General features: G+C 41.9%; 1 protein-coding gene across 1 annotated transcript in view; it reads left to right on the top strand.

Moving 5' to 3' along the window:
- Window positions 1–19,919, top strand: part of LOC117377397 (alpha-1,6-mannosylglycoprotein 6-beta-N-acetylglucosaminyltransferase B-like) — a 190,633-nt gene that overhangs the window by 57,405 nt on the left and 113,309 nt on the right. The window contains exon 3 of the mRNA XM_033973782.2: window positions 7,533–7,683. Coding sequence (XP_033829673.1) covers window positions 7,533–7,683 — 151 coding nt within the window. The remainder of the gene's footprint in view (window positions 1–7,532; window positions 7,684–19,919) is intronic.

Raw genomic sequence — 19,919 nt, 5'->3', positions numbered from 1 at the left:
AATTCTGAATAATATGTGCAACTGTAGTCACATGAACATGAAGCTGATTGGAGATGGTCTTATAGCCTTTACCTTTAACATGCTTGTCTACAATTTTCTTTCTAATCTCCTGAGACAACTCTTTCCTTTGCTTCCTCTGGTCCATGTTGAGTGTGGTACACACCATGTCAAACAGCACAGTGACGACCTGTAGCTCTATATATAGGCCCACTGACTGATTCAAAAAGATTGTAGACACAAGTGATGCTGATTAGTGGACACACCTTGGACTAACATGTCCCTTTGGTCACATTATTTTCAGTCTTTTCTAGAGGTACCACCGTTTTTGTCCAGGCCTGTTTCATGAGTTTTTTGTTTTTTTAATATATATAATTCTGTTGAAGCATGGTTGAATAGCAATGTCTGACTTTCATTGGTTAAATTTCATAGTTTTTTTCAGATTGAAGTTATTTCTGTGACCATTGTGAGTTTTTCTTTTTTTTTTTTCATTAACTGAAGTGTACCAACAATTTTGCCCATGTGTGTATCAATAGCACAGACTACAACATGTTCTTGTTTATTATTCTAAAATGACAGAAAAAACATTTTTGTCATGTGATGTAGTTTTCAACAGAAGAATGCCTCCACCTGTGCTCACACCTGTGCTCACACCTGTGCTCACACCTGTGCTCACACCTGTGCTCACACCTGTGCTCACACCTGTGCTCACACCTGTGCTCACACCTGTGCCCCACCTCTGCTCACTCCTCTACTCACACCTGTGCTCACACCTCTGCTCACACCTGTGCTCACACATCTGCTCACACATCTGCTCACACCTGTGCTCACACCTCTGCCCCAACTCTGCTCCACCTCAGACGAGTGTTACTCCGTCCTGATCTTGCTTTTGGAGCTGTGTTCATCGAGCGAACACAAGGTCATGTGTTTTCACTGGCACGTCCTTCATACATTCTCCGTCACACATGTATTACTGCACACGCGCTCTCCTGTGGCACCGCCCCCTGCTGAGTGGAGGAGAAGGGAGTTGTTTCTGATGGTGCAGTTGACACAGATCTGCTCTGTTTTCAGCTCACATGAAAAGCGTCTATTTGAACGGGCCGCGAAAGGATTTGACACGGCAAAGTCACAGCGGTTTTGTATTGTGAAACTCTCTGCCGTTTCGATCAGCTCGAAGCAGAGCACAGACGCACCGTGATGAGTTCATAAGAGCATTTTAAAGCTGCTCCATGTGTGTAACGTCGATGGATTTTTGCAGGGCCACTGGTGTGACTCAAGTGATGAACACTTTAAAATGACTTACATCGTTTACAGCAGCATAAAAGTGGGCCAAAAGTTTTTGTTCTATCAAATTTTACTATTCATATGACTCATCGCTCAAATATGCCCTCATTTTAAATTGAAACAGATCTGAATAAATCGAGCCAAACTCTGTGTTTTGTAGATAAAAGGGTTTTTTTTCAATACATATCTGGGTTTTGGACCATTGCCTCCAAATCCAAGTTTTGAATTATGTAGTTTCCTTTTGTTTTGCTAAACAACTTTGACAGTGAACTTCGGGGCCACAGTAGCTCAGCTGGTAGTGTGTTTGATCCCTGAGCTGAAGGTTGGCAGTTCAAATCCCACTCTCAACATAAAAAAAAAACAAAGCGTCATTGGTAGAGTGGTCAATTTACTGAGCCACAGGCTGGTGGTGCAATTCCAACTGCCTCTGAGACAAGGATTTTTTTTTTTAATGAGAGACATACTAATTTGATAATGGTGTATTCTGGTATCTTTAGACCAGTGGTTCTTAACCTGGGTTCAAACCCTTGGGGTTCGGTGAGTCAGTCTCAGGGGGTTCAGCGGAGGTCAAGACACGCACCCGACTCATATGATTTGTGGACTGCGAGCGTCTCCAGAAGCCGGCCGTGTCCCAATTTGACAAATGCATGATTCGGTGTGCCTATCGAAGCACCCGCCCGACTTAAATGCGCCGTTCGAACGCAGCAAGCGTTTAAGGGGACTTTGGTAAATTGAGACACAGCATGAGACACGGCCAGAGTGATGCCCCAGCATTGACTGGGAGGATCCCGGCGACAACTGCGCTCTGATTGGTCGTCTTCGAGGCACCGCAGAAGCACATTACCGTAATGACAGTAACATATTTAAAGAGCCCCATGCCTCTGCTTTGACATGCCATTTGAATTTACATGAGAACGCAATTGTTTGTGGAGTTACGGTGTGTGTTAAAATGTTAAAAATAACAAAATAGCATAAATACAATAAGTTAATTATTGGAATACATAAGATTAAAAATTAAAATCATTTCAGTGTGGTAGTGTTAAAAAAGGTCATGTCTTTGTTAAAAAGTATGTATGTAATTTGTTGTGAGTTCATGCATTGTACTGGTTTTATTCTTTGAACACAGTGATGTTAATGCACGATTTATTTTGTGCACCAGTAAAACACACATGTGTCTTGAATTTGAAAAAAATCATATTTTATTTTTCAATAAAGAAGGGTTCGGTGAATGTGCATATGGAACTGGTGGGGTTCAGTACCTCCAACAAGGTTAAGAACCACTGATCTAAACAAAGGTTTATTTCCTCACTTTCTATAGATGTAACCCCGTATCCAGAGCAAACTGACTGTTCTGACACACACACACACACACACACATTCACACACCAGTGTCTGTGTACACTGTTGTGTGAATGTGTGTGTGAATGGGTGAGTGAATGTGTGTGTGAATGGGTGAGTGAATGTGTGTGTGGTTTGTTGATGTAAAGTACTTTGAGTGACTTGAAACGCGCTGTATAAAAATCTGACCTTTTACTAAAGTGAAGTAAAGCAAAAAATAATACAAAATATAATGAAACGCATTTCTATATGTCTGTTGTATCCCTCAATCAGGTTTCATCTGCAGACTGTATAAAAAAGTGGAACTCTGGTGTGAGTATCATAGCACCCAAAGAGCCAATCCAGAGTGAGGCTGTTGAAGGTAACGCTCCTTCCGCCCACACCGCTGGTTTAGGAGAGAGCGGGCACTTAGCAACACTGTTAATCAAACCTGTTGCTAACGCTAGCAGGAGCAACCTTGGGGAAAGATGGCGCCTGATTTGTCTGTTATTAATGTTCATATCTTGATTTACAGACACAATAGTGAAATAAAATCCCCAGGATCATGTAGAGGGTTAATATGAACATTTAAGACCAGAATGAGTCTGACAGCAGCAGAGACAGAGAGAGGAGACAGTTTTTACACAGAAAGTGAATTGGAGCCGGTGTTGATGGAGCCGGCAGCTAGCAGGTTAGCTACATCCATTTATACATACAATATATGTTTCCATTCCATTTTTTTATTTTTTATTCTGTCAATTTTTAAAACTTGTCCAGATAAATTTTCTTCATGTCATATTATTTTTTATTTATTCATTTATTTTTACTAAAACATCAAGGCTCCAAATCACAGAATGGACCGTGCAAAGGTATGTTGTCTTAATTGTGAGTCAGTTCAGCTGTGCGGTTTGCGAGCTTACAAATAGATCCAGATAGATCAGACACGGTCCGTCCCTCGTGCATTCTCCCTGAAACACACGACCCAGGCCCAACGCTCGTGCTCCCTCAGTTTTCAGCCGAGAATTTACTCTGTAACAAGAATTCTATTCACGCTTCACGCAGTTCGCTCCTCGAGAGACTTTCAGCCCCCATGCCGGTAAATATTCACTTGAGTTGTGTGGGATACGGCAGCCCTTTAGGGACACATGCAAGCCTATATAATGTAATTCAGTGTGAGTTGCAACAGGGGTTCAAGGCTAAGATTTCTTCATTCGAGGGTTATAGACTGTTTGTGTGTATGTTTCTAAGGTGAATTATTCCGGGCCGTACCAGGGGAGGCCAAACCCAGCGTGGAGAGAAAACTAGCTATTCCAGTCTTGTTAGCAGCTGCTTTTACACTGCCGGAATCTCAAGTGTGGAATTTTCTGATACGTGGAAGAGGCACGGCTTTGACTTTTGGTTAAAAATGAACTTAGTTTATCCTTAAGAGCATGGTATCTCTGCACAACCTGTTTTTCTAAATATTCTTCTACACTCTGGGAGTATTTATTTAGAATGTTTATTTCGATTTCTTAAAACCAGTTTTTAAGTACACGTTATACATCTTTGAATATTACGCTTACAGTTCAGTTGGTAGAGCGTTTGTCCATTGATTTGAAGGTTGGTGGTTTGAATCTCGCTCTCTATGTTCATTCATGGGACGTTTATATCAGCAGATTGTGCAGGACACACTTACTCCTCCATAATGTTCTCTTCTAGGTTCTTGTTGTTTTTACTTATAACAAAGTACAAGACTATAAGAACATTAAAATTATAATTATTCATATCCAGACCATTTTAAACTGTCAGCAACTTCAATAATAAATGTTCACTTTTTTATACAGCAATTCTCCACCTTAAAGTCACTCAAGCTCTTTCCATCAAGGAGCCACTCACACATTCACACACATTCACACACCAGTGTACACAGACACACTTAAAGACACTGTGTTTAAGTGTTTTGCCCAAGGACACAATGACAGTATTCATCTGTGGAAGCTGGAATTGCACCGCCAACCTGTGTATCAGTGGATCTGACCCCTCAACCAATGTTGTTCACAGATTTTACCAGTGGAGCTACTATAATAATTATAGCGATATAATTGTTAATAGCGATTATTTTGACCATGATGATCGAGACACCATGCCTGTAGAAGAGCGGTCATAGGTTGGCAGTTCAATCTAGACTCCCTTAGATGAATGCTGTCATTGTGTCCTTGAGCAAGACACTTAATCCCACCTCAGTGTATGAATGTGTGTGAATGTGCGAGTGGTTCCTTGATGTAAAGCGACTTGAGCCTTGCTGGTGGGGAAGTGCTGTACAGTGTGTCCTTGTTTATCACAGGAGTTATGTTCTATAAATAACCTGCTGTTAAGGCTGTCAAACCCCTCACCACACACTTTATACACTTTTCTCACACAGGCATTAACATTTTCTCACATTTCTCTCTTGTTTAAACACTCTCAAAGTTCAAACCTTCATATATTATATCCCTCTTCCTCAATGGTTCTCTTTGTGTTGTTCTCGTGCCTCTGCTCCAGCGGTATCCACAGAGGCGCCTCTCTGTGCAGAGAAACATTTAAGTTCAAAGCCTTTCTGAAATTTGTCGGTGCAGAACGTTTCACGACATTGTGGGTTTGGTCACTGTTCATTAGTGACTTCCTCTACCTTTAGGCCTGTTTTAAATCCCTGTGGCTCCATAGTTTCTATTTATGTATCATTGTGTCTATTTTAGTGTGAAGATAGAATCCATCCTAAAACTTTGCTCTTCAAAGTCTTGTACCTGAAAGGCAACAGTGGCTCAGTTGGTAGAGCGTTAGTCCACTGATTTGAAGGTTGGTGATTCAAGGTTGGGGGAGTGGTTCCTTGATGTAAAGTGTTTTTAAAACATCTCCCCTTAGACCACATCTAAACTGCTCCTCCGTAGTTTGAAAAGAGGAGAGAAATACAAGTGTTGATGTCATCAGAGCGTCACCAGAGCGTCATTACAGCCTCTGCCCGTAAAAAGACATGGCACTGAGTCTGGGACAGTCACATCTGCTGCTGTAAATGTGAAGAAGAGTGTGAGCCAGGAGGAGGGGACTGTGGGGCCGGAGGTGGACACCATAGGCCTGTAGAAGACTGTGAGCCAGGGCGAGGACACCGTGGGCCCGTAGAAGACTATGGATCTGAAGGACACAGCTGAAGCAGTGACCTTGTACAGGGCCAGGAGGAGCTGGACCCATTGGCTGTAACTGCCTGTCAGGGTGCAACCTCGGGATTTGACAGAGTGTCCAAACCAAATAATCCAGGTGTTTGTGTCATCACCGAGGACCTGATGTCATTGCTGAGGACTTGGTGCAGCTCTGATTAATCTCACTGATGACACTGTATCAACTTATGTTTTATAGAAACATTTTCTAGAAGCGTTGGAGCTGCAGGTCATAACAGTCAGGTCTGAAGCTGTTTCAAAGGCTGCACTTAGAAAACAGCGAAGTTTGTCATTATCATTCCTCTGTACAGCGTCACATCCTGCATGTTTCATTATGTAAATCAGATCATTCAGTTATTTTGAGCTCTATTAACATATTCTGAAACACATGCCATTATTATAAGTTTAGCAGTTCATATTTCAGTTTTCGCTCCATTGTTAACAGCCTGGATTACAACGCTCCTCAGAAAATCTAATTTGTTTATGTATTTTCTTTGGGGATTTTTGCTTGGCAAATCCCAACTGATCACTCTGTATTTTTTCAGTCTGGTCCTCTCTCCCTCTGCTGCATCTCAACCCGGGCCAAACGTGATTGTCCAATCATACAGTGGCTCAGTGGTTAGAGCATTGGTCTCCCAACCCGAAGGTCAGAGGATTGAGTCCTGCTCAGACCAAGTTCCGTCATTGTGTCCTTAGGCAAGGCACTTCACCCACAATGCCTAGTATGAAAGTGGTGTGTGTGCATATGCTGGGGGTTGGAGGGGCTGATGGTGCAGATTGGCAGCCTTGCTTCTGTCAGTCTGCCCCAGGGCAGCTGTGGCTACAATAGCAACTTACCATCACCAAGTGTGGAAATAAATGAATAATGACTTTAGTGTAGAGCTTTGACAAGCCTGTAAAGAGCATTACAAGTGTAACCCATTATTATGTGAAACAAAGGAGCTCATTGTCGCCTGTGATTTACAAATAAAATCACATTCCTGTCACCTCAGATTAACAGAGTTTAGGCTTCGCTCTTTGATTCTACAGCCTCCATTATTTTCGATACAGACGGACTCCGCCTGTCCCTGATTGGATAACCCACCTGTCCATCACACTCATTTGAAAACAGGCAGATTCACCGCTGATCAGACTCACATCTTTGTAAAGTGTTGAAGACGTGTGTGTTCTGGATCCAAGTTTTCACCACATCCATTTCTATAAATAAAACACAACAAAAGCCAAAACCAAACCAAAAGCGTTCATTTTCCATCTTGAGGCTTCACATTGTCTAGACGGCACAAACACCCTGCTACGATGACAGAGTGGAGTGGAAGATGTGTTTGCTCAGGAAATTGGAGATCAAGCCTTTGATACAGGTGAAATATGGAGGCATTTAAACTGTTAGACTCGGACGGTTCAAGCTCCTGTTTGACATTCAGAGCTTAGGTTTACAAAAGGACATTACCAGCCAAAGCATTTTAGAATGTAATATATCTACAAAGGTTGGGGTCATCTTCAGCCCACCCATCGATTAGACTAGTGTTTCCCAAATAGGAGCACGGGGGACACTGGATGGTATTTGAAAGTTAAATATTTGTTATAGTCCATTTTGCATCTTTAAGAATGTCTCTGTAGGATAAATTTGATGAAAATATAACAGTTATAATTATCAATGCACTAGTTAATGGATTTATAATTACTTAGGAAAATCCTGGACTCCGGGCCCCAGGTTTCTGTGGATGGGCCTGCTCATACTTAGCTTGTTGTGTTATTGTTCTGCAGTGCTGGGAGGAGTGGAGTCTCGAGGAGTCCTCAGGAAGATCAGTGACATGTTGGAGGTGATTCTGAAGAAGATGGACACTCTGTCTAAACTGGACAACAGCTCGAGCAGCGACGCACGCCGCCTCCACGAACTCAGCTCTGTCATCAACAGGTATGTAGCATTTACACCTGTCGCTGGACTTCAGATGACATCACAACATTCTGAAGGCCAATCATATTTAACACAGATGGGAGCAGGTAAGGCAGGTTTTTGTTGTAACACAGTGAGTTCTTGGATCAGTTGAAATGATCAGGTTCAACATTTGTGCATTTACATTTTTGGATATTTCATGGTGAAGTACAACATTGATAATAGGAAAAACTGTCTCTTGTCTCCAAAATAATTGTGATTAACAATTATATAATAATGAATAATAATAATTAAGTTTCTGAAAGTATTCTGAAAATTTATAAATACAATTTTAATATTATGAATAAGTTGTGTTTAAACAACTGTCATCAACTGTCCTGTACTTTGTTATCAGTGACAACAACAACACATTAGCTGAGAATATTATGGATGAGCAGGGCTACAATACAAATTAATAGGAAGAGGGTCAAATTCTGGGCCCCTAATACCCTGGGGCTCGGGACAACAGACCCTTTTGTCCTTCCCCACATTGACTCCCCTGCGAATAAGTGTTTTTTTCTGCACATTCTGGAGATATAAAGGTGATTATCTTTTGTTGTTCTCACAATTATTTAAAATGTCCCACAAACAATTATTGTTGACCTCACAATAAATTATGATTGTTTATTGTCCCGTGCCTACTATACCAGCACATCATCAGCCTCAAAGCACAACTACTGGTACAGCGTTTGTCCACTGATTCAAAGGTTGCCGGTCTGAATCCTGCTCTTGACTTAAAACACCATTGGTAGTGCGGTCCAATCCACTGACCCACAGGTTGATGGTGCGAATCCAGACCCTGCTGCATCAGTGTCAGTTCCAGGCTCCATCCTCAACCAAGTACAAATAAATAAATAAACACAAACCAACAAAGTCAATTTTTTTTTTTTTGGGATTAAGCCACTTTCTTTTTCTATTTTCCCAAAAACCTTGTAATTGACTTTGACAGTTAGGAGCCTAATGATATTCTTCTTAGTTCTTTGAAACTGTGTCATACTTTCAAATAAATCCTGCGTTGTCATAATTAACTTTTAGAACACTTTAAGTCCATAAACGGCAGATTTAGATTAAGTCATTAGGAACAATGAATGACACGTGTACATCTCCATTTCAAAAGTTTTACATTGTTTTACATGTCTGAATGTCCACATTATCTCCTACAGGGGGCACTATTTAGGGCACTGTTCACCAAACAAAAGGAAGCTAAGCTAACAAACGCTTAGGCTCCGGCGTAGGTGTGCCAGCGGGGGCAGCACCGGGCTCACACTATTTAAAGGCTCCTGGGTGCAAAACAAAAGGGACCAGGAGCGAAACTGTGAAAAGAGTACTTTACTAAATATATAACAACAAGAAACAAACTAGAAATAGCAAAAATATACAGGAAAAAATAGGACTACCTTGAACAGAACTGAACTGAACTGAAACTGGGAAAAAATCCAGGGGAACAGTGCCCAAACCAAACACATGGAACTTACTCATAATTCATCATTCAAGTTGTGATTATTAATCACCAGAACATTTTTAAACTGTCAGCAATTTCAATAATCAATCAGTCAAACTTTATTTATAGAGCCCTTTCTGACACTCAAGGCGATCGACGTGCCAATGAAACCAACACGATGTAAGAACATTCAAAACTAAAGGCAAGTTTATGTGGGACAGAAGTGTTTTACAGAATAAGAAAGACATTAAAATCACAATACAACAAATCAAAACATAAATAATCATCATAAAAGTAACATTAAAAGAGAAAGTGCAGAATAAAACCCTTTTAGTCCTGGTACAGTCCTGGTTCAGTCCTGGTTTACTCCTCAGAGTGTGAGATGGTTCATGTGGCACTAACATGTCGGAGATGTTCCATGCTGGTCCATGGAGAGACACACAGAGCTGCTTTAAAGTCTATTCTCTGAGCCACAGGAGCCAGACACCTGAGCACAGGACACATGTGTGAAGTACTTTCTGGTTCTAGTCAGGACCCGAGCAGCAGTGTTCTGGATGTTCTGTTCTGTGTTAAGGCTCGTTTGGAGAGGCCAGTGAGCAGGACATTACAGTAGTCTAACCTACTGGAGATAAATGTATGGATGAGTCTCTCCAAGTCTGGTTTTGACAGTTTACCTTTGATTCTTGACATGTTTTTAGATGGTGAAAAGCTGCAGATGCATCACTAAGTGTTAAAAGCCAGTTTGAATAAATACATTTTGAGCGTGGATTTAAACAGGCCAGAGTCTGTGATAGTGGCAGATCAGGTCTTGTTTTTGTTCCAAAGTGTGGGGCCAGCGACAGAGAAAGCCCCATCACCCCAGTCGTTAATTATTTTGGCACAATATTCCAGTGTAGTGTAGTATGTCCATGTGCAGTCCTGTTAGCGTGGCTCTAACTGTTGCTTTTCCCTTTTGCGCATATCAGCCCCTCCATCTCGATAACACACTCCTCTCTTCCCTCAGTTTGCTCTGTTACATGGCGCTTGTGAAAATTGCTGCCTATTATGGTAAAATGGCTGCTGCAAACAGGCGGCTCCGGAGTGACCTTGCTGCCGTGGCGTTTCATTACACCGCTCGCTCCTTTGCCCGCATCACGCCAACGAACCAATTCCTCTTGTCTGTCTAATGGCATCTTCGTTTCACTACACGCCATTTTTAAATTTGCCTGTGTTGCGTCCGAGGTGATGGGATACACTCAGACAGAAATCCCTGGACTTCCCTGGATCTCGTTAAATGGATCAGACGCTCGGGGCCACTGGGGCAGAAAGATGGGACGATTAATGCGCGCTGGCGTCGGTGTTAACTGCAATCAATGTGCGGTAATGGGCTCTTTAATGTGGAGGGAGCAGTGCTAGTGTCACTACAGCGCTGGGGTCTGCTAATCCATTAGGGGTGTAAGCGTGTCTATTGTCACCTGCTGGGGCGGTGACCATGACCATAGCGGATATGTTCTGTCTTTAAATCTTTAGAAGGAACCTATTTCATCCAGAACACTGCTGCTTGGGTCCTAACTACCATGGACCAGCACCAAAGTGCATCTCCCACATGTTAGAGCTATATGACCACTCTGAGGACTAAACCAGGACTAAACCAGGACTGAACCAAGACTAAACCAGGACTGAACCAGGACTAAACCAGGACTAAACCAGGACTAAACCAGGACTAAACCTGGACTAAACCTGGACTAAACCAGGACTAAACCAAGACTAAACCAGGACTAAACCAGGACTAAACCAAGACTAAACCAGGACTAAACCAGGACTAAACCAGGACTAAACCTGGACTGAACCAGGACTAAACCAGGACTAAACCAGGACTAAACCAGGACTAAACCAGGACTGAACCAGGACTAAACCAGGACTAAACCTGGACTAAACCAGGACTAAACCAGGACTGAACCAGTACTAAACCAGGACTAAACCAGGACTAAACCAAGACTAAACCAGGACTAAACCAGGACTAAACCAGGACTGAACCAGGACTAAACCAGGACTAAACCTGGACTAAACCAGGACTAAACCAGGACTGAACCAGGACTAAACCAGGACTAAACCAGGACTAAACCAAGACTAAACCAGGACTAAACCAGGACTAAACCAGGACTAAACCAAGACTAAACCAGGACTAAACCAGGACTAAACCAGGACTGAACCAGGACTAAACCAAGACTAAACCAGGACTAAACCAGGACTGAACCAGGACTAAACCAGGACTAAACCAGGACTAAACCAAGACTAAACCAGGACTAAACCAGGACTAAACCAGGACTGAACCAGGACTAAACCAGGACTAAACCAGGACTAAACCAAGACTAAACCAGGACTAAACCAGGACTAAACCAGGACTGAACCAGGACTAAACCAAGACTAAACCAGGACTAAACCAGGACTGAACCAGGACTAAACCAGGACTAAACCAGGACTGAACCAGAACTAAACCAGGACTGAACCAGGACTAAACCAAGACTAAACCAGGACTGAACCAAGACTAAACCAGCACGAAACCAGGACTAAACCAGGACTAAAATAGGACTAAACCAGGACTAAACCAAGACTAAACCAGGACTAAACCAGCACAAAACCAGGTCTAAACCAGCACAAAACCAGGACTAAACCAGCACGAAACCAGGACTAAACCAAGACTAAACCAGGACTAAACCAGGACTGAACCAGGACTAAACCAAGACTAAACCAGGACTAAACCAGGACTAAACCAGGACTGAACCAGGACTAAACCAGGACTAAACCAGGACCGAACCAGAACTAAACCAGGACTAAACCAGGACTAAAATAGGACTAAACCAGGACTAAACCAAGACTAAACCAGGACTAAACCAGCACAAAACCAGGTCTAAACCAGCACAAAACCAGGACTAAACCAGCACGAAACCAGGACTAAACCAAGACTAAACCAGGACTAAACCAGGACTGAACCAGGACTAAACCAAGACTAAACCAGGACTAAACCAGGACTAAACCAGGACTGAACCAGGACTAAACCAGGACTAAACCAGGACCGAACCAGAACTAAACCAGGACTGAACCAGGACTAAACCAAGACTAAACCAGGACTGAACCAGGACTAAACCAAGACTAAACCAGGACTAAACCAGGACTAAACCAGGACTGAACCAGGACTAAACCAGGACTAAACCAGCACGAAACCAGGACTAAACCTGGACTAAACCAGCACGAAACCAGGACTAAACCAGGACTAAACCAGGACTGAACCAGGACTAAACCAGGACTGAACCAGGACTAAACCAGGACTAAACCAGGACTGAACCAGGACTGAACCAGGACTAAACCAAGACTAAACCAGGACTAAACCAAGACTAAACCAGCACGAAACCAGGACTAAACCAGGACTAAACTAGGACTAAACCAGGACTAAACCAAGACTAAACCAGGACTAAACCAGCACAAAACCAGGTCTAAACCAGCGCAAAACCAGGACTAAACCAGGACTAAACCAGCACGAAACCAGGACTAAACCAGCACGAAACCAGGACTAAACCAGGACTAAACCAGGACTGAACCAGGACTAAACCAGGACTGAACCAGGACTGAACCAGGACTAAACCAAGACTAAACCAGGACTAAACCAAGACTAAACCAGCACGAAACCAGGACTAAACCAGGACTAAACTAGGACTAAACCAGGACTAAACCAAGACTAAACCAGGACTAAACCAGCACAAAACCAGGTCTAAACCAGCACAAAACCAGGACTAAACCAGCACAAAACCAGGTCTAAACCAGCACAAAACCAGGACTAAACCAGGACTAAACCAGCACGAAACCAGGACTAAACCAAGACTAAACCAGGACTAAACCAGGACTAAACCAGGACTGAACCAGGACTAAACCAAGACTAAACCAGGACTAAACCAGGACTAAACCAGGACTGAACCAGGACTAAACCAGGACTAAACCAGGACTGAACCAGAACTAAACCAGGACTGAACCAGGACTAAACCAAGACTAAACCAGGACTGAACCAGGACTAAACCAAGACTAAACCAGGACTAAACCAGGACTAAACCAGGACTGAACCAGGACTAAACCAGGACTAAACCTGGATTAAACCAGCACGAAACCAGGACTAAACCAGGACTAAACCAGGACTGAACCAGGACTAAACCAGGACTGAACCAGGACTAAACCAGGACTAAACCTGGACTAAACCAGCACGAAACCAGGACTAAACCAGGACTAAACCAGGACTGAACCAGGACTAAACCAGGACTGAACCAGGACTAAACCAGGACTAAACCAGGACTGAACCAGGACTGAACCAGGACTAAACCAAGACTAAACCAGGACTAAACCAAGACTAAACCAGCACGAAACCAGGACTAAACCAGGACTAAACTAGGACTAAACCAGGACTAAACCAAGACTAAACCAGGACTAAACCAGGACTAAACCAGCACAAAACCAGGTCTAAACCAGCACAAAACCAGGACTAAACCAGGACTAAACCAGCACGAAACCAGGACTAAACCAGCACGAAACCAGGACTAAACCAGGACTAAACCAGTTGAATCAGGGTTTGACTTTTGTGCAGTTAAAACCTGGAACAGTCTTCCTGAAGATTAGAGACAGGCCTCTACTTTGACAGTGTTTTAATCCTGGCTCTGTTTAGCTGTGCATATGAGTTTTATTCTGCCTCTTCTCTTTTAATGTTGCTTTTATGATGATTATTTATGTTTTGATTTGTCTTTGTTATTCTGTAAAACACTTTGAGTTACTTTGCGGACTGATTGTGCTGTATAAATACTCTTGCCTTACTTATTTTCGTTGGAATCTTCATATGTTACATTGGGCTCCTGGTGAACACAATATGCTAATAATATTAATACAATACAATATTAACACTTCTCCAGAGGATTTATAAGGCAAGACTTTGCAGGCGAGTAGGAAAATTTCAATTTGAAACTTGTCCTGTCGTTTACTCACATAAATGTAAGAAACAAACGTATAACATTTTTTTATGCATTAATGTTTTCATGTAAAAATAATAATGGCTTACACTTGTAATGTGCTTTTTCAAAGCCTCTCAAAGCTCTACACTATAGTCATTATTCATTCATTTCCACACTTGGTGATGGTAAGCTACTATTGTAGCCACAGCTGCTCTGGGGCAGACTGACGGAAGCGAGGCTGCCAATCTGCACCATCGGCCCCTCCGACCACCACCTATCATTCACGCACACGCCACTTTCATACTAGGCAATGTGGGTGTCGCACATAAGGCAGTTTATGTGTAAAAATGGACAAAACTGACAATTTTTGGGACATTCAAAACAGAAACATGAAAACATTTCTTTTGTCTTTTTGTTGTTATTTTAAATCCTAAAAAATGCACAGTTGGGATTTTGGATACTTTATTTCATTTTTGAGTGAACTAAATCTGATTTAAAATTTGCCTAAAAATTCTAATTTCGCCTAATTTTTTGGAGTTAAAACAGACTTGGAATTAGGTATGAAAAAATCCTTCTATACGATTGGTCAAAATGGTGTTATGTCTGAGATTGTAAAGTCTGGTGTGTGTAGGTGCTTTACTTCACTTTAAGGCCTGATCCTTTTGTCACGTGGCCAAAATGCATTTCAAGAAAGTTACACTGTGCTATATAAGTCTATGGAGGCACGGGGATTAAACTAAATATTCAAACATATTTCGGGGGAAACGTGGATAGTTTGGTAATTTTCACACGAAAGCTTGTTGCTAAGAGACGAAACTGACCAAAAAACACAAATTTTCTCCTCTTATTAAAATCATAATTACAGTTTCATGCATCACTCCTTCCTCTTCAAACAAATGATCCTTCCTATTTTGAAGAATTTCACGAGGATCATTTCCCCAATGCAAAGATGTATTTTTATTTTAATTGCTTAGTTACCATGCCAACATAGTACCATTGCCATAGCTTGAAACCCATGAATAGCTTCACCTGAAGCAAGGCCGCCAATCTGTGCCTGGGAGGTGAAGAGTCTTGCTCAAGGACATAATAAAATTTGCCATTGAACTTTGTACTTTTCCTTTGGGATTGTCTTTCAGGTCCTAGCGTGGATGTTTAACATGAGGGGATTTTGTAAAGTTTTTAAAATATGAGCAGCGAAACGTCTTCACTCCTACAACGATTTGTCCAGTTGACAGATTTGAACTTCGTCGTTTGCTATGGATCAGACCTGGACGACTGAGGGTCTACACAGACATCGACGGGCAACTGTATATTCAGAAAGTGTGCATTGTTTGGAGCTGGGAGAGAATTGCCAACGTTCCCTTTAAATGTGAAGCCACTGCCACCCTGTAATGGCATAAATAAATCCTGCTAATGCTAATGCTAATGGCAGTCCAAATAAAGTCTTAGAGCATATTTGGAATCATTTTATCATTATAAGTATTTGAAAAGCAAAGAAATGGTTTGAATTACATGTTCCAGCTCCACATAACTGCAAACTGCTCTCATAATAGTGGCTGGTTGTGGTTGAGAGCGTTCCTCTGGATAATAATGGGTTTGAGTGTCTTTGAAAAACTCCAATCCCATAAAATCAACAATCTAAATGTGCTGCAATTTGAGGCTGGTATTGTGACAGGAGCCGTGTGAATGGAGCCGGGAGTCAGGCCTTTGTCAGGACCAGTGTGGAGATGCCAGCACAAAGAAAACCCTATCGACAGAGAAAACCAGGGGCGTAGTACATGTTTCTTTACAAAAAGAAACAACATCTGATTCTCTGTAAAGATGAGGCATAGTGCTCTTTAACATATCTGGAGGTATTGAATGTTCCACAGCATAGCATTAAATGTATCTGTCCGATTGCCAGTATTTCGATTGATCAAAAGCGTAGTCAGCTTGGCCTGCACGGTATCTGCTTGCTTCCATTGAGATATGCAATGTCGAGGAACGTTTTAGACAATGCATGTATACAAGCAGTTGCAGACCCTCCACTGGAAAAGTTACATAGTGTACCTTTAAAGGTCTTGTATTACAAAAAAGTGATTATTGTGAGCATTAAGTCATGTTCTAATGCTGTTACCTCCTCAAAAACAGACCTGGAGTTGTGTTTTGCTTCATTCACACATGTTTGAGTAACACTGTATTATTAGTCTGTTACATCTCCAAACCTAAAAAAACAAACAAAAAAACACTATTCCACCTTGTGATGTCATGAAGTGGTAGTTTTCAAGTTAACAGCTCCTTTTACCTTTAGTTTAGTAGAGATTGGCAATTCCAGGACTGAAATATGAATATTCAAATGTTTCAAGTGAAAGTGTAGGGAGTTTAAAAACACAGTGGAGCACTTCCTATATTACTACATGATGACATCACAAAGTGGAACAGAGTGTTTTCAGTTTGAGAGAAGAACTCAGCCTAAATATGCAGGTTTGTGTGTTAAACATGTATGAATGAAACAAAACACAGCTCCAGGTCTGTTTGTGATGAGGAAACAACATTAGAACATATATGGGCCCTTTAACCAGCCTCTACATGTAGGGCCACTGCATGTGTGTTGTGCTCTGGCGTTGGTGCATTTGAGGTAACTCTTATTAAACACAGACTGGGCGTTGGACCAGGCCCGGCTGAGCGCTGCCCTCAGGATTAATGCCCCACATTCATTTGCATAAACACATATTGCCACAGCAGACACAGATCCGGCAGCCAGGATCTGTATCTATAATGAGGCCAGAAGTCAAAAACTGGGAACTCTTTTTCAAAGGGACTTCAATAACAAACCTGCACATTTACCCAGAATAAAACATGTTTAAAATGTCTATTAATAACTCAGATATAAGATGTAAGGTAAAGTTATTTAATATTTATAGAGCTGCATCTCTCCTGAAAATGTGGTCTTGGTCTACGTGAATGTGTAAATTTAGTTCAGTCAATGGCAATATATATGTTTTATAGATAGGTAATAGGTCGCCAGTGAGTTGTTCAGGTCTTGCGCGGTGATTCATGCTTTGGGGTTGTAAATTTGGCAGGACAATATGGAGATAAAACCTGAGTTGTGACCTCATCCCTGTAATGCAATTTTGGAGAAATTGTCAGAGATCGATCGTGCTTCTGAGTCCGTTCAATAACGCTCCATGTTCAGTGTCCCGCCCGCTCCTCCCATTGGTCAGTTTCTGTCATGCTCTGAGTGAGTGACAGGTGGAATTAAGAAATCACATTCAAGGGTGAGAAGCATACATTGTGTATATAAATGGACATAGCTAATCTGCTAGCCGCTGCGTTGCAAACAGGAAGTGATCATGTCCGCGCTTCCAGCTCCATTGACTCTGGCTCCAATTCACTTTACATTGAAAAACGGTGCCCCCTCTTCCTGAGGACTCCTCGAGACTCCACTCCACCCAGCACTGCAGAACAACAAGACAACAATCTAAGTACATGCAGGCCTGTCCACAGAAACCTGGATTCTTGCCCCGGGCCCCCCTCTAATATAAATGAAAAGGAAGAGGGTCCAATTCTGAGCTCCTGCCCTAAATTGACATAGCTAACCTGCGTTGCAAAGAGGAAGTGATCATGGACACGCTTCCGGCTCCATCGCCTCTCGCTCAAATTCACTTTCTATGTAAAAACTGTGCTCCCTCTCTCTGTACCTGCTGCTGTCAGACTCATTTTGGTCTTAAATGTTCATATTTACCCTCTACATGATCCTGGGGTTTTTATTTTACTATTGTGTCTGTAAATCAAGATATGAACATTAATAACAGAGAAATCAGGTGCCTTTGAGGTCGCTCCTGCTAGTGTTAGCAACAGGTTTGATCAACAGTGTAGCTAACCGCCTGCTCGCTGTTAAACCAGTGGTGTGGGCGGGGAGGGAAGTTAAGTTAGTTAAGTTTTACGTAAATATGTTACTGTCACTTTAAGAGTGACGAGGAAAATAGCACACGCTTGGGAAACGTGCTGAGTTGAGGCAGCGCATAAAGATGGAGCCAAATGTTTTTTTCTTACTGTAGTATTCTTCATTTTTGAGAATGACTTGGTTTGATTAATTCTGTAAAAAAGGATTTTGCAAAGCTGTGAATTTCTCTTTTTACATCAAAGTCCAGTGGAAGTGATTTTCTCTTCAATACAAAATACACGAGTAACACCAATGGACATCACAAAAGCAGGCCTCAGCCCGCACAGAATGTGTTCAGCCAAATTTACATGAATGTTCAATCGACACTACAGCAAAGCGACGCCAGGATGAAGAGGCACAGTCAGAGGAACTGTGGAATACACCTGAGTCACTATTAATCAATTAAACAGGAGAAATGTGACAAAATGTTAATGTCTGTCTGAGCAAAGTGTATAAAGTGTGTGGTGAGGGGTTTTACAGCTTTAAGATATATATAATAATTGTAAAAAATAAAGCTGAATATTTTGCAAATTTCGCCTATTGCGGGTTATTTTTGCAACGTAAGCCCTGCGATAAACAAGGGAACACTTTAATGCCTTTGCCTTTTGTTTTTAGAACACATACGGCTTATATACCATTTTATCCCTCAACACTTCAACATGGTGGTTCTCAGTCTCCTTTTCCATTACTCTGGGAGAGCTTCACACTTGGCTCACCCATTTTTATTCCAACATATTTTCTTACTGTACGAGCCCGGTGCTTTCAGCCATTCTTTTTCCATTATTTTCTCATCCTCTCCTCCTGTGACTGACAGCCAAATGCATTATGAGTTTCACCACGTTACATGCAAAAGTGTGATTTTCATCTGAGGGGAACAGGGCCTAAAAAAATAGCTCTTAAAAATCCAGGGCAGTTACTCAGAGGGCGACGGTCTCGTCTCCGGGCGAGCTTCATCGGCGGTGACACGCTCGTGTGTAGCGACGAATGGGACGTGATGTTTGAGACCACAGGCTGCAATTCCCCCATAGGGCAGCCACTCGTTAGAGCAGCAAAGTGAGGGAAAATAACGAGGTAGGCAGCCGAAGAAGGAAAAACGAAAAGAAAAACGGAGAGATAGGAACCAATGAGGCGAGTTTTCAGTGTTTTACCAAGCATAGAGATGAGAGTGAAGTGCTCCCTTAGGCATAGGGTCCCTAAAGAGGTGTTTGACTTTACCTATTCCCTCTACTGTAACTGTGACTTTGATCCCAAGAGCCCAGTGAGATAATCAAAAAGGAGTTTGTTCTCCATTTACAAGCCAACGATCCAACGGTGATGCAACTAGTTAAAAATAAAAATCAGACCTATGCAATGCTGGTGTAATGCAAAAAACTACTTTTTTAAGTTTGATGACAAGTTTGAGTCAAGAAAATGTTGTTTTGTTCCTTCAAAGCACAAAGAAAATGTTCTCAGGACTGGCAATAGATGATATTAACCAATGTAACTACTAAAAAAATAGAACATGTAGGGAAGATGAAAGCCGCCATTTTGATTCTGTCCCCAAGGTCACATTTTGGATGTGTTTGGATTGTCTTAGCAACAAGTAAAAGTACATGAAATGCACTTTTAATGATGTAGTAATAACAATAAAAGTAAATGTTATTTATAGGTGCCTGTTGAAGCCCTCAAGGTCACCTAACAGAGCAGATTAAAAACAGTTCAACAGAATCTTAAAATGCATTAGAAGAAAAAGTGAGTGTTCAGGTGCAGTAGCTGTGTGGGAATAGGTCAGTTTTCAGATGGGATTTAAACAAAGGAAGAGACTCTATGGCACGGAGGTAGGTTGTTCCCATAGTTTGTGTAAAGAAGTGGACTGAGGGAGTGTGACGTCACCCACACCGTTCAA

Source organism: Periophthalmus magnuspinnatus, chromosome 1 (assembly GCF_009829125.3).
Source record: "Periophthalmus magnuspinnatus isolate fPerMag1 chromosome 1, fPerMag1.2.pri, whole genome shotgun sequence".
Taxonomy (NCBI): domain Eukaryota; kingdom Metazoa; phylum Chordata; class Actinopteri; order Gobiiformes; family Gobiidae; genus Periophthalmus; species Periophthalmus magnuspinnatus.
This window is presented reverse-complemented; position numbering and strand designations above follow the sequence as displayed.